This window comes from Anomaloglossus baeobatrachus, chromosome 10, assembly GCF_048569485.1.
Source record: "Anomaloglossus baeobatrachus isolate aAnoBae1 chromosome 10, aAnoBae1.hap1, whole genome shotgun sequence".
Taxonomy (NCBI): Eukaryota; Metazoa; Chordata; class Amphibia; order Anura; family Aromobatidae; genus Anomaloglossus; species Anomaloglossus baeobatrachus.
Window position 1 is genome coordinate 8,826,243 of NC_134362.1, and position 12,962 is coordinate 8,839,204.

The window sequence follows — 12,962 nt, forward strand, 5'->3', positions numbered from 1 at the left end:
TTTGTTCCTATGACTTCTCCTTCAGTCACCAGGTGCCGCCGTATTCCCGCTATGGAATGTGCTGGTGATGGGGGAGGAGTCAGTGCCGTGGCGCTGGTGGGCGCCGGCTCCGCTCATCCACTGGGCTGGGTTTTCCTGGTGCCTGCAATACCACTGGCTGAGTGTAGGTGGCATGTGTCTTCCAGCTGAGGTTGCCACATTTCAGCTTCAGCATATGGGAATACACCACACCCTTTTTATCCCCTCTTCTTTCTGCTGACCATTGCCAGATATAGATTGTATTCCTGCTAGACTTCCCCCCTGCTTTGATTATTGATTCCTGCTTTGACCCTGGTCTGCTCTCTGACCACTCTCCTGTCTGCCGTATTTGTACCTCGCTGCACGATCTGGATTTGACCTCTACTTTGTTTTCTGATTACGTCCTTGCCTGCCTGATTCTGTCCCTGTTTTGTATTTCCTGGTTCAACCCTGCCTGGCTACTACTTTACAGCCTTCCACAGGTAGTGATCACCGGGGCCCTGTGTAATTCCAAATCCCTACATAGGGGTTAAAGGGTTTCAGGTTCTTGGGGATATGCTTTGTGAGCAGCTTTACTCTAGCCTGTCCATTACAGTCAGTCTGAGCCTGTGGATTCAGGCAGGCGTTACACTATTTGTGTGATTTACCAGTAAGGGGCATAACCCCTTCAAGTGCCCAGGGAAGCATGAATGACAAACCCCATCCTGGAGGTAACTCAGAAGAAGCACAGGATAGATTACTTAATGCAAGATTAAAATGAGAGGTTGGAGTGCTGGTACTGCTCCAAAATATCTTATAATAGGACCTGTGCCGGTAAATTGAACTTGACCATAAACAGAGCACAAACCTTGGTGACTACAGCAAGGGCACGAGTTTGGCTGCAAAATGAGTGCACATAAGGCTGTCACTTACCATAGGTGACACATAAACCTGGTAATTTAGATCACAGTTTTGGCATCTCTGGGTCCTTTAAAGGCTTATATCGGAATCAGGATTCAGCCTTCAGTTTGTAAGATATTTTCTGCAATCGGCACAATACCATAGATGCAGTGACCAGTCTTACCATGATGTGCCGCACACATGACTCTTCCAATGGTTCCAGCAGCACTTCAACGTATGGACTGTTCCTCACATTCACAAATCACTGCTGACCGGACACCAACAAGGCGACAAACTAATAATGTCATTTATGAAAGTACAAATGAAATTTAGTTTTCTTACAAGAAATACGATCGTGTGACTGACCTGCGTGCATATTTTCTGTAGCCGCTGACACATTTTGCTTTCTGTACCTCGACCTACAATACAGTATAATTTCTAGATATGCATGTGCATATTTCCTACATTGCTGCATAAACCACGGATAATAAGAACTAGAAAAAACGTTTGTGAATGCCGGAGCTCGCAGTAACTATACATCTTTTAACACACATATATTTCCTTATATTTCAGTAATTATTGTCATTGTATACATAGCTTGTCTGAATAGTGTGGAGTTCTGCAATTGAATATTTGTTCCAGAAATTAGTATCCACTATAAAATGGTGCCTTGTACGTTTACATGGGACTGGAAGGTTATTTTGAGTGTATGCGCAGCGCTATCAGTCTTGGCACCATCGCATTGCATAGTCTACACAAAAACGGCGCCCCTTCTATCATGCAGCAGCCGGAAACACTGATGCTGCAGTGTGCATGTGCGGTGCCGTCACCTCAGCATGGCTGATGTGTCGACGTCGTCAACACTGACACTGTTGCTCTTGGTGTATGCCGGCCCACTTCCGGTCTCGGTGATGGCGTCGTGTGTCCGCATAGCGCAGCTTCCAGTAAGAAGGTGCTTCCTAATTATTAGTCACAGTTGTTTGCCCAGGTATTTAACCCACACATGGACCCCCCAACACTACTCCCTGATGAAGCTATTGTGAAACGATCGTTGGAGTGGTGTGTGGGGCTGTATATCAGATCGGTATGGTACGCTCTAGTTTTGACTTTGAATGAGTTCATATGCTTATTACACTAATATAATTCATATATAATTCATGTATCTGCTCCATTACAGGAGTTATTCACTATATATACAGATATCCTGTGTAATTAAATGATTGTATCATGGTAATTGCAGACCTTGGTCTAATTATAGAAATACTATTTATTAATATAGTGCAATTGCATTGTGCTGCCGCTCTAGGGTCCGTGCCCCCAACACATCAGGAGATCCTTTCTCTCTTTTCATTTAAATGTCTGTGTGTTCATCTTGTTTTTAATCTTTTTTGTACAATAAAATTTTCTTATTTACTTTATTTCTGCCTCCATTGAATACCTTTTTGGGCTTCTAATTTCTAGAGGTGTCAACAACAATATATGGTGTGAGGACATATGTGCTGGGATCGTCAGCATGCCTGGATGCCATATTTCTGCTTGACATATTTATAGGAAGCACGGCTCACGAGATATTACACATTTATTACTGGTGCCTGTCTGTCTGAGGTGTTCAGGATGCCTGTGAACTAGATAGGAACTTCTTCCACAATGTCACCGAGAGGGGTCTCCCTCCCCCTTTGTGTTCCCAAGGCCCAAGCAGCTCACCTAATTTCCATATCATAGGGGATTGCCTTTGGGTCACACAGACAATTTCCTCAAGTTAATTAGCATACTGATTGGAGCTTCCTTAGGCCTGAGTACCTTGACAAGATGTCGGCTATAGGGATACGGCTTATAGCTCAGAATATACCCCTATGTCCTCACATATGGTATCAATGTGACTGACCTGTGAGTATGGATATATCCCCAGGAGCTGCGCTATAGGTAACGTCGTCCTTGAGAAATGATCCCCAATAAACCCAACAACCTTCTTCTGAGTGCAGGAATAATTAGGGACGACCTGTCCGGGCCCAGATAAGATTTGTAGAATGCTCTTTATCGCCTTCCTGGGATCCGCACACGAGTCATATACGTGATATCCCAGAGTCTTGTTTGGTAGAATATTACGATATTCATTGATATAATCAACCGAGAAAAAGAAAGACAAGAGATCCTTGTAGTAATAGATCAATGGTCTGAAAGAAAAGAAGCTTTACTGACAACTTATCCGACGTCTGATAATAGAGGACATTACAGGTAAGATTCAGTCTCACTGGAGCCACAGAAAAGTCAACATTTGTGTCCATTATTTTAATGCCATTTTCATCCCACTTTGTTTTTATTTTTTTCTATTTGATTTGTTAAAATAGAAGTTGTTTTTTTTTAAACTTTAGCGCTTATGTCTATGGTAGTGGCACCTGTCTATGAATGGAGCATGTATAATAAATAAAGCTAGACAAAAACCTGACGGAACTCCCAACATGTGTAGCGTCCATGAGGCCTTAGGGTACTCGTCACCGGGCCAGTGGTTCCTTGGGGTAGCTGTGACTGACCTGACCCGCTTCCGTGACCCCGTCGGCTACATGTTAAATAAGAACAGCAAACGGTCAAGTGTCTGATACAGATGGGGATGGAAGGAGGGTGACGGGCCCCTGGGAAGTGTGTCACCGGTTGCAGCGGTGACTGGGGTCTCGGCCTCCTCCGCCGCCGACCCTTCATGAGACTAATCCTCTCCCAGGGGCAGTACTAGATGGGGTGTGGGGATGCTTCACGGTATGTGACCATGAACTAGCCGCTGCTGCACAGTCTCTCTCCAGGGCAGGTGTTATGTGCAGCCGGGATGGTATCGCTCCCCACGGGCAGAGCGGGGTACCCCCGGAGGTTGGTGAGAACGGGGGCAGCAGTTCACGGGAGCGCCGGGCGGCGACAATTACTCACAGAGTCACCAGGTGCGGGTTCCAGACACTTTATTCACTGGATCAGGTGGTATCGCACCCCGGGTGCTGGTCCTCGCTATCAGAGACACCGGTCGCTTCCCGGGCAGGTCAGAGGATGGATCCGATGTGATAATCTATGACCTCTCTCCTCCCTGCACAACTCTGTACTCTCCCCCGGTCCTGGCATGAACAGTCAGCAGCCTGAGCCTCTCCTGGGTCGGACTCCTATCCCTTTCCCAGACTCCCTCTCTGCTGTTGCCCCTCGGCCACCGTGACTAGGGCTCTGTACCTCTCTCTTGTGCTCAGTCCCATTCTCTGGCGACTACTCTCTTCTGGTCCACAATTACAGGTACCGGGTTCTGTCTCTATAGATGTTACTGGCCCCCAGCTTGATGGACCATTTTAGTGGAAAGTCCTTTCCCCCTCGTTGTGCTAGTACCCGATTTTGGAGCGGGTGTAGAGCGGATCTTGAAGGCTCCATTCTCATTAGGTAAATTGTCAGGTTGCCTGAAGCTACTCCCTGACCTAGAGTCCATGTTCCCAGTCATGCCTTGGTCCCAGCCCGGTGATGGTGCAAGGCCGCGGCTGTCCTCCTCGACAGTTCTGTGTTCTTTGCCACAATCCCCTGCGACCGGGGGTCCAGCTCCTCTAAGCCCAGAGCACTGTCTGCTACCTAGATGGCTTCCCAGGAGCCCGGCTCCTGACCTCCTCTCTCCTTCACTTTCAAACTCAATTCCTGACTGACACTCCTGACACTCCTTACCTCCCCTAACCAACCCCCCAAGTGGGCGACCCTATTCCAATTAAGCCATCCACTGGTGTGTTTGGTGGGTGTGGTGCAGAGTGTACCTAGGATTTGATTAGCTGATGTAAGCAACACAATATAGTTAGGGACCCATAATCAAGAAGGAGGTGGATTCTGTACGGGGGGGGCAGATTGTGCAATACCCTGTGACGACCTGATAGTCCGGGGGCATCACACATATACGTAGACACGCATACAGGCACATACACGCGAAGACATACACAGGCACAGACAAGCACACATGTACAAACATGTAGACAGGCACAGTCATGCACACATATGTACACACAGTCATGCACACACACAAACATGTACACAATATATAAAATGTATAAAAAATAATCATATGTGACAAACAAACATACACACATATTAGGGTCTTTTTTTTTCTCACCTTCCCACTGCTTTTACCCTGTCGGACCCTCAGGCTCCAGCAAAGTTCCTCTCCAGTGGGAAGTTGCAGTGCAGCGTGTGCAGTGTTACATCACAGTTAGCGGATGTGGCCGTGTCCACTAACTGTGATGTGGCTGGGCTGCTAAGCATACTATTGAAGGCGCAGTGCCGGCCTGGCCTATTTAGAAACCGGCGGACCTGCACAGCTACTGTTGAGTTGCACGGGGGGTGGGGGGGGGGGGGCTATGCCTGTCTGCTCACCCCCTCCTCTGTTGCAGATACAGTTAATGGCGGATAGGGCATGGTCAGCTGCACTTAGCGGTACACCACTGGTTAATTTGGCTCTTGTGTTATTTTTGTCCTTCCACACTTTACTACATGGGGACACATCTAATTCAAATTGACTCCTCCTGGTAATCAGTAACGATTTTTCGATACACTTGTGTCCTCAGATTGCAAAATGCGAAGCCTCTTCTGCTCCATGTCCTCTTCCCGCAGAATGATAATGTGTTACAGAACAATCCCCTTTAAAGTACCTGGTATCATATGTTCTGGCACGTACATAAGACATATCATGGGGGCTGAACCTGAACCCATATAATGTATTTGACTGTTGACTGTGACGACTCCTCCGATCATAACGTCTCCATCCTGCACATATTCATAATCCTCAAACATTGGTTGAATCTGGAGCCGACATGCTGGAGTCTGACTTGTGAGGATACAAGGCGCTGCGCACAGGAACAACACAGAGAGCAGAGACTTCAGTGAGAACGATGACGATGAGGCTGAAGACGATGTCACAAAGTATAAAGCGATGCATCCTGCTATAAGAAGTAAGAACCCCGGGCTGGCGGCATTCAGTAATATGGTGACACGCAGCAACTTCTGCAGCATCGTAGTGTCTGTACAGCCAGAGAAATCCTCCCGCATTATATACACAGTCCTGTTACTATAAAACGAGTCTAAATTTACATACAAGTCAAGTAGCAATTTTGTAAGAAATGTAATCTTTACTTATCGAAGCTCGGAACATAAAAATACAGAATGAAAATAAAATAATAAGTGATGTTATTATTAACACTTGCAGAGACGAGGAATATTTCCATGGACGTTTATGGACCTTTTCCATGGACTGGTTTTATGGCTTTCACCAGTTGTGCAGAATTTCAAGGACGACATCTGCAGGGGTTTGTATCGTCTTCCCGTGTTCTCGTGAGTTTCTTCCGGGGTCTTCGGTTTCCTCAAACATTTCTCACTGATAGGGTTGTAGATCTTGAGCCCCGATGGGAGAGATTTGATGTGTTCTTATGCCTGATGGTCCTGAGGAAGGGAGCTGAGACTCCAGAAACGCGTAGACCTGTACAAAATAAAAGATCCGTTAATCTGAATACCTGAGAAGTGATCATTGGCGCGGCTCATAAACCCGATTTTCTTCTATTGTTCTCTGTTATTGAGCCCCGATAGGGACAGAGATTATCACGTCTGTAAAGCTGTGGAATCAATGACGCTACATAAGTGAGGCAAATAAATAAATACATTTTAATTGATCAGTAGATTCCAGGCTGACATTTCCATACAGACTCTGTAGATCCTGCTGCAGACGATTTGTCGATGACTCGCATTTCTCAGTGACTTTTGTTTGCTGGTGTGGCGCCCATGAGGCTTCAGTCGCCACAGAATATTGCACCCAAATTTGGGTGTAATCCAAACTCGTATCCTGAGGAGGTCAGTCCTGGTTTCACCACTTACACACTTGTAACGGGGTGCCGGGGGTGCCTCGGGGGGGTGTAGTCGTAGCCCTTTTGGGCGACAGGCTAACCCCCGGCCCCGCCGTCACTATTGGGACAGGGGAATGTTTTGTGGGACAGAGTGTGGATGAAGGGAGCACGCTGACAGACTCAGGAAAATTCCGCAGGCAGGCATCAGTTGAACCAAAAGGCATTTTATTACACGTATCTTCACAACAGGCTCAATGCACAAATCTTGTATCGTCAAATCACAATTCCTGCCGGGGACACTGTTCCTGTCTTCTCTTTTCAGGGGCCTTGCCCGGCTACTCTAGTTTTCTTCACCTAGGCTCACACTCCGGTTACTGCAGAATTGACCCACACACTTCTGCTTCGCCGGCTAAGCCTCTTCGGGTCCCACCTGTGCACTGCTGGTCCCCGATCCGGACACTTTCCTTTTCCTTTCTTTTGCTATCTGCCACCATAGCTCCCACACTCTGCCCCCGTTGCTCCTTCTCCCCCGTCCCAGCAGAAACTGACTTCTCTCTACTGCAACCTCTCACCCTCCCCCTAGACTGTCCGGCTCCTCCTCTCTCCTGTACTGTTTCTATGGGGACAGCCGTCCCACCCTGACATCTAGGGAGAGGAAACCCATTAACACTATAAAACACAATTAACATTTTTAACTACCCCAGCGTGGGGCATCTTCAGGGGGGGAAACTGCGCCTCCGTGTAAGGGGTCCGTCCACCCCTTACATTCCTCCCCTCTTTTTGCCTTAGCCTCCCGGCAAGGCTCGCATCTGTAAGACAAAATCCTAACCAGCAAGGCAATCTCTTTATAAAACTTTAAAACCTTCATGTAAAAAAACACAAGCAATGGGCACACAAGTCCGGCGCCCGGAGTCCCTCCAAGGGAGCTCCCGGTCTTTGTAGCATGTTTGCCCGGAGGCCCTCAACAGGCTCTCCCGGTCTTAGCTGGTCTTCTGCCCGGAGGCTCTCCCAGCACTCCCGGTCTTTGTAGGCAGGAAGCAACAGACAATAAAAATCTCCGTCGCAATCACGAAGGGAGTCCTTGCACAGTCCGGCATCAGGCTCCTTCCGGGCTCGGTAACTTGAACATTGCTGCAACTATAAATCTTCACCGGTTCTTCCAACAATACCGGTTCTCAACACAAATATGTCCATCACCTCCGATCGCTATGGTTCACGCGGGGTGGTAGGCGCGCAGCCATTCAGCCCGCTGGGCCCTCACATAATCGGAGAGGCATTGGTCGGGCAAGCGGCGCAGCCTTCGGAACGGTTCATAATCGGCCGGTGACTCTGACTCCTCTGTCTCCGGCTTTGGCTCCTTGGCCCCCGACGGGGGTGATGGGGTAGCTGGACGGGACGGCTGTGGACTACCAACAATGACCACCGGGTGCGTCACCATACTCTGGCGAATCGCTAATAACGCCGGTGTTCCCTTTTCCATTTCAGCTACCGGTCCTGTGACTACTTCTGGCGACACCGCCAGAGTGTTTCTTGGCTGACGAACTTCAGCCAGCACCGGTCTTTGCTGCGTACGTCTCCGGTACTGACATTCCTCCCACTCGATCTCCTGTTGCCAATGCGCAGCCTCCTGGGCAGTGGGCATCCGGGTCACCCCCACTGCAAATAGGCCCTGGCATCCTACTTCTCTCCGGAACTTCACTTTCTCCCCCGGGTACAGGGTATGGAGGCGTTGGGGTAACCCCTCAATGTCCAGATTGACCCGATTGTAAAAGAAGTGATCCCCGGTCTCATCGTCTTCTATGAACCCGTATCCCTCGGCCTGATTAAACTTGACCACGGTGCCAACGCTACACTGCCGGTCAAATTCTTCACTAAGGGATCCGGCCATCATCTCCCTGGCCACGGTCTCGGCCAGAAGCCTTTCTTGCACCGGATCTATCTCAGGCGGCGGAGACTTTTGTCGGGTTAAGAACGCCGGCTTCACCGGTTCCCAGAAAAATCCCCACTCATCTTCTTCAAACTCCGGGGCATGTTGCTCTCCCGGGGCCGGAACTTCTGTGGGGGCTGGAGGTCCTACCTTGACTGGCGTAACCACCTCCGGACTCTGGAGGGGTGTTCCCAGTGTCTCGCTTCCCGGCTGCAGTTGCGTCTTGTAAGTGGCCCGGACTTCCGTGGATGTTTCTCTGGTCACGGCATCCCACGAAGTGACCCACGTAACTTTTGTGGGCCGCTCCGGACCTCCTGGCACAGACGGTAATGTTATGGTAGGTGCCTCCTCTACTAATCTCTGCCTCGGGCGTCCTCTTCCCAGGCTGGTTGTCACCAGCGCGCCCGCTGCAGCTCGCTGCTTTGTATGCATCTCCATCTCACTTAGAGTCAGCTGCTGAGTTGGCGTCTCCTGCGGCTCTTCCTGTAATGGCGCCGGGGAAGGTGGAGGCGGGCCTTCTTTTCCCGCTCTTGCATACACTCCACCCCTGGCCTCACTCACCAGGTCGACCCAGCATAGGCGACGCCTCTTCTTTCCTGCAATGCCACCCACGTCTCTAGTCTTCTGCGGCATCTTGGGGCCAGTACCTCCCCTCTTTGGGCGGCACACTCTGTACTTCTTTTTCTTTGCCGGCCAGCTCAGGGTTTTCCGTTTGGCGCCAATTTTCCGCGTGATCACTGTGTTTGTGAAGACGGCGGCCATCTTAGCGCCGTCTTGTGCCTGGTCCAACGCCTTAGGCACCGCTTGATCTTCACATTCTTGGATCGGGACCCTCCGCAGATAGTCCGCATCCTGCCGACTACGCCACTTGTAACGGGGTGCCGGGGGTGCCTCGGGGGGTGTAGTCGTGGCCCCTTTGGGCGACAGGCTAACCCCCGGCCCCGCCGTCACTATTGGGACAGGGGAATGTTTTGTGGGGCAGAGTGTGGATGAAGGGAGCACGCTGACAGACTCAGGAAAATTCCGCAGGCAGGCATCAGTTGAACCAAAAGGCATTTTATTACACGTATCTTCACAACAGGCTCAATGCACAAATCTTGTATCGTCAAATCACAATTCCTGCCGGGGACACTGTTCCAGTCTTCTCTTTTCAGGGGCCTTGCCCGGCTACTCTAGTTTTCTTCACCTAGGCTCACACTCCGGTTACTGCAGAATTGACCCACACACTTCTGCTTCGCCGGCTAAGCCTCTTCGGGTCCCACCTGTGTACTGCTGGTCCCCGATCCGGACACTTTCCTTTTCCTTTCTTTTGCTATCTGCCACCATAGCTCCCACACTCTGCCCCCATTGCTCCTTCTCCCCCGTCCCAGCAGAAACTGACTTCTCTCTACAGCAACCTCTCACCCTCCCCCTAGACTGTCCGGCTCCTCCTCTCTCCTGTACTGTTTCTATGGGGACAGCCGTTCCACCCTGACATCTAGGGAGAGGAAACCCATTAACACTATAAAACACAATTAACATTTTTAACTACCCCAGCATGGGGCATCTTTAGGGGGGGAAACTGCGCCTCCGTGTAAGGGGTCCGTCCACCCCTTACACACTCACACACCAGGTTGCCCTGTTCCCACTGGGGACTGGGCTAGGGTCGGGTAATAAAGGGGTTGCCTACAGAGTAGCATTTACAGGATGCCCTCATACAGGGGTCCCAGTCCCACTAGCTTAGGACCTGGGAGGGGGCAGGAGCAGCCAACAGGGGGAGTCAGGAGCCAACGCAACAGTTAGAGAGTTCTCCAGCAGGAGAGGAAAGGAGCAGACGTGTTTCATAGGTGCTCTGGTGGGAAGGAGGAAGAGTTCATATGGTTGCCATGGGGAGAGTGCATCTGCTCCCCTCGGAACTGGCGCCACACAGGGTGGCAGGACCCTAGGGAAGAACCATACTTCACGTTGGTTTTCCAGAATCTGCCTGGACGGGGAAAGTTTCAAGCTTCCCTGGCCACACAGCGCCCAACAGCACAATGCCAGAGAGGATCCGGGGCCTTGCATAATGCCAGAGCCCATATCAGAACTGCGGCACCTGCATATAGGGACAAGAGTACTACTCGAGAAAACCCGGGTCCCCATGTAGCTTCAAGCCAGGGGATCCACTACACAGGCGCTAAAGGAGGGTACCCACCGAACACCACACCGGACTGATCTCTAAAAGGATTTGGTTTCGACGGAGCCCATCATGGCAAGTGACCGGTGGGACCGGTCCACATGTGAGGCTGACAGACTCCCTTTTTGGGTGCTATACATACCACAGGTAGGTCCTTCAGGTGCCAATTTCCCCACCATTGTATGATATTTTTCTCTATCTGAGATATTGCTATATATTTTCTGGTGGTGTTACATACTGGTGTACTCAGGCTCTGATTTGGACCTTATCCTGTTGGTTACTGTTTAATGTATGGACATTCCATGACTCCACTAGCCCAGGGGATATACTATTGATATCTTTTGGTTACTTATATGCTCCCCTGGGATATAGTAATACCACTTTCTTCGCAGTTTTAGCTAAGGGTTAGTCTGTCTCCCTCCCTGGGACCTTTTTCTCTCTCTGTCTCATCTAATTGGATTTTAACTATGTATGTCTAACTACTAATTGTCATCACATGGGATTTTGATATTTGCACTTTTTGTAATAATAAAAACTGTATACTTTTTCACTGTGGTACAGTAGTTTTACTTTAAAAACATGATAAATACCCCTTCTTGTCCACAAGTTTATGTATGTATTCTATGGGGTCTATGTATATTACAACAAATATGAGGTCCGCTCTACTTGGTCTTTGTTTTTCTAGTATTACCCGGGTGAGCGGCACAGCACAAAAAGTGAGTAAACAACCTGGAACCACAACCATAGACGCTGTCTCTTTATTCCCGGCACTGCCGCTTCGCGCTTCGGCGTCCTCCATTGTTACTCCCCTCTTCATACTCCCTCGGGCCCGCTCCACCTGTGGGGACCGATACCATCCATAGCTGTTACCACCATCCACCCTGGAGGACAGCGACAGCAGCGGCGGCTGATTCCCTGGTTGCATACCACAGGTGGCGTCACGACATTAAACTCACTACTACCACGATCATCCCTCCCAAGCCATATTCTGTGGGCCTCGGGGCAAGAGAGCCAGGCTAGGCGGCCTGTGACAACGACAGTCGATGGCCCGACGATGAGTAGGTTAAAACACCTGCCCCGTGGTGCGCTACAATGGCAGGGCCAGTTTTAGACAAAGTGTGACCCTGAGAAAAATGAAAAGTAGGGTCTAAATGCTAAGATATTGCACCATCACACAGAATGATTTAAGGTTCATTCACACAGGACAATTTTAGACCATCCATTCATTACCTTTAATGAGCGGACCCGGAAGCAGTGTGACAGCCCTGCAGAAGCTCGGTAAGTATAATTGCCCTGTTTAATCCCTGTTATGCTTACTTTTGCTACCCCAAGCTCTTACTATCACATTTTATAGCACTTAAATTCAAGTCCCCATAGAATTATATGGGTTCGAGGTCCAAGCTCAAGTTTAGGTCAAGTCTAGTCCCGAACCTGACTTTTTTGTCCAGCCAGACCCACCAAACTTGAACATCTGTGGGTTCACCCATTTCTACTCCTGGTACGTTCGGATCAGTTGAAATGTCTGTAATGTCTTTAAAGAGGGGAAATCATCTGCAGAATCTTACCATCTATAAAAAAGGAAAATAATGTGGAATTGAGTGGAGATATTCTTCCACAGACTTCAAAATATCCAGAACTACAGCTTCTTTGATACACATAAAATATGCTATATAGAAACAAAATATCAGCCACTGGCCAATCAGAGGTCGGTAGCTGACATTGCTTTCCTGTTGCGGCAGCGCATGACGTCCTATCGGTATAGGAGGCAAAGATGAAGATTTTCAATCACTAGCGTGAAGAGTGGCAAAGGGTAAGATGGTCAATTGTGTATATAGGCACCAGATCTTTCTTAATGCCACATGAGAAACCTATAAACACCGTAAAGTGCTTATGAGCCCAAATGGAGACTCTCCTGTTATTAAATGATGCTGGCATAGTGAAGATAAAGCTCACACTTGACCTGATACTGATGGATCCAGAGGACATGCTCGCATAGATGTAGCCAACAAGGAAGCAGCAAACAGGCCTAGAGTTGAGTGTTTCTACCAATGCAGACTAGTACCTCAGTGACAACTATCACTTTTGTGGTATCTGTGTGACGCCCTGGACTATCCAGGTCATCCCAGGTAGACACAACAACACTACACCC

General features: G+C 49.2%; 1 protein-coding gene across 1 annotated transcript in view; it reads right to left on the reverse strand.

The window, feature by feature from the left end:
* LOC142255055 (vomeronasal type-2 receptor 26-like) overlaps positions 1 to 5,907 on the reverse strand; it is a 30,331-nt gene extending 24,424 nt beyond the window's left edge. Inside the window, exons 1-2 of the mRNA XM_075326493.1 lie at positions 5,573 to 5,907; positions 2,783 to 3,071 (exon numbers count right to left, since the gene is read on the reverse strand). Coding sequence (XP_075182608.1) covers positions 2,783 to 3,071; positions 5,573 to 5,907 — 624 coding nt within the window. The remainder of the gene's footprint in view (positions 1 to 2,782; positions 3,072 to 5,572) is intronic.
* Between the last annotated feature and the right edge of the window lie 7,055 nt (positions 5,908 to 12,962).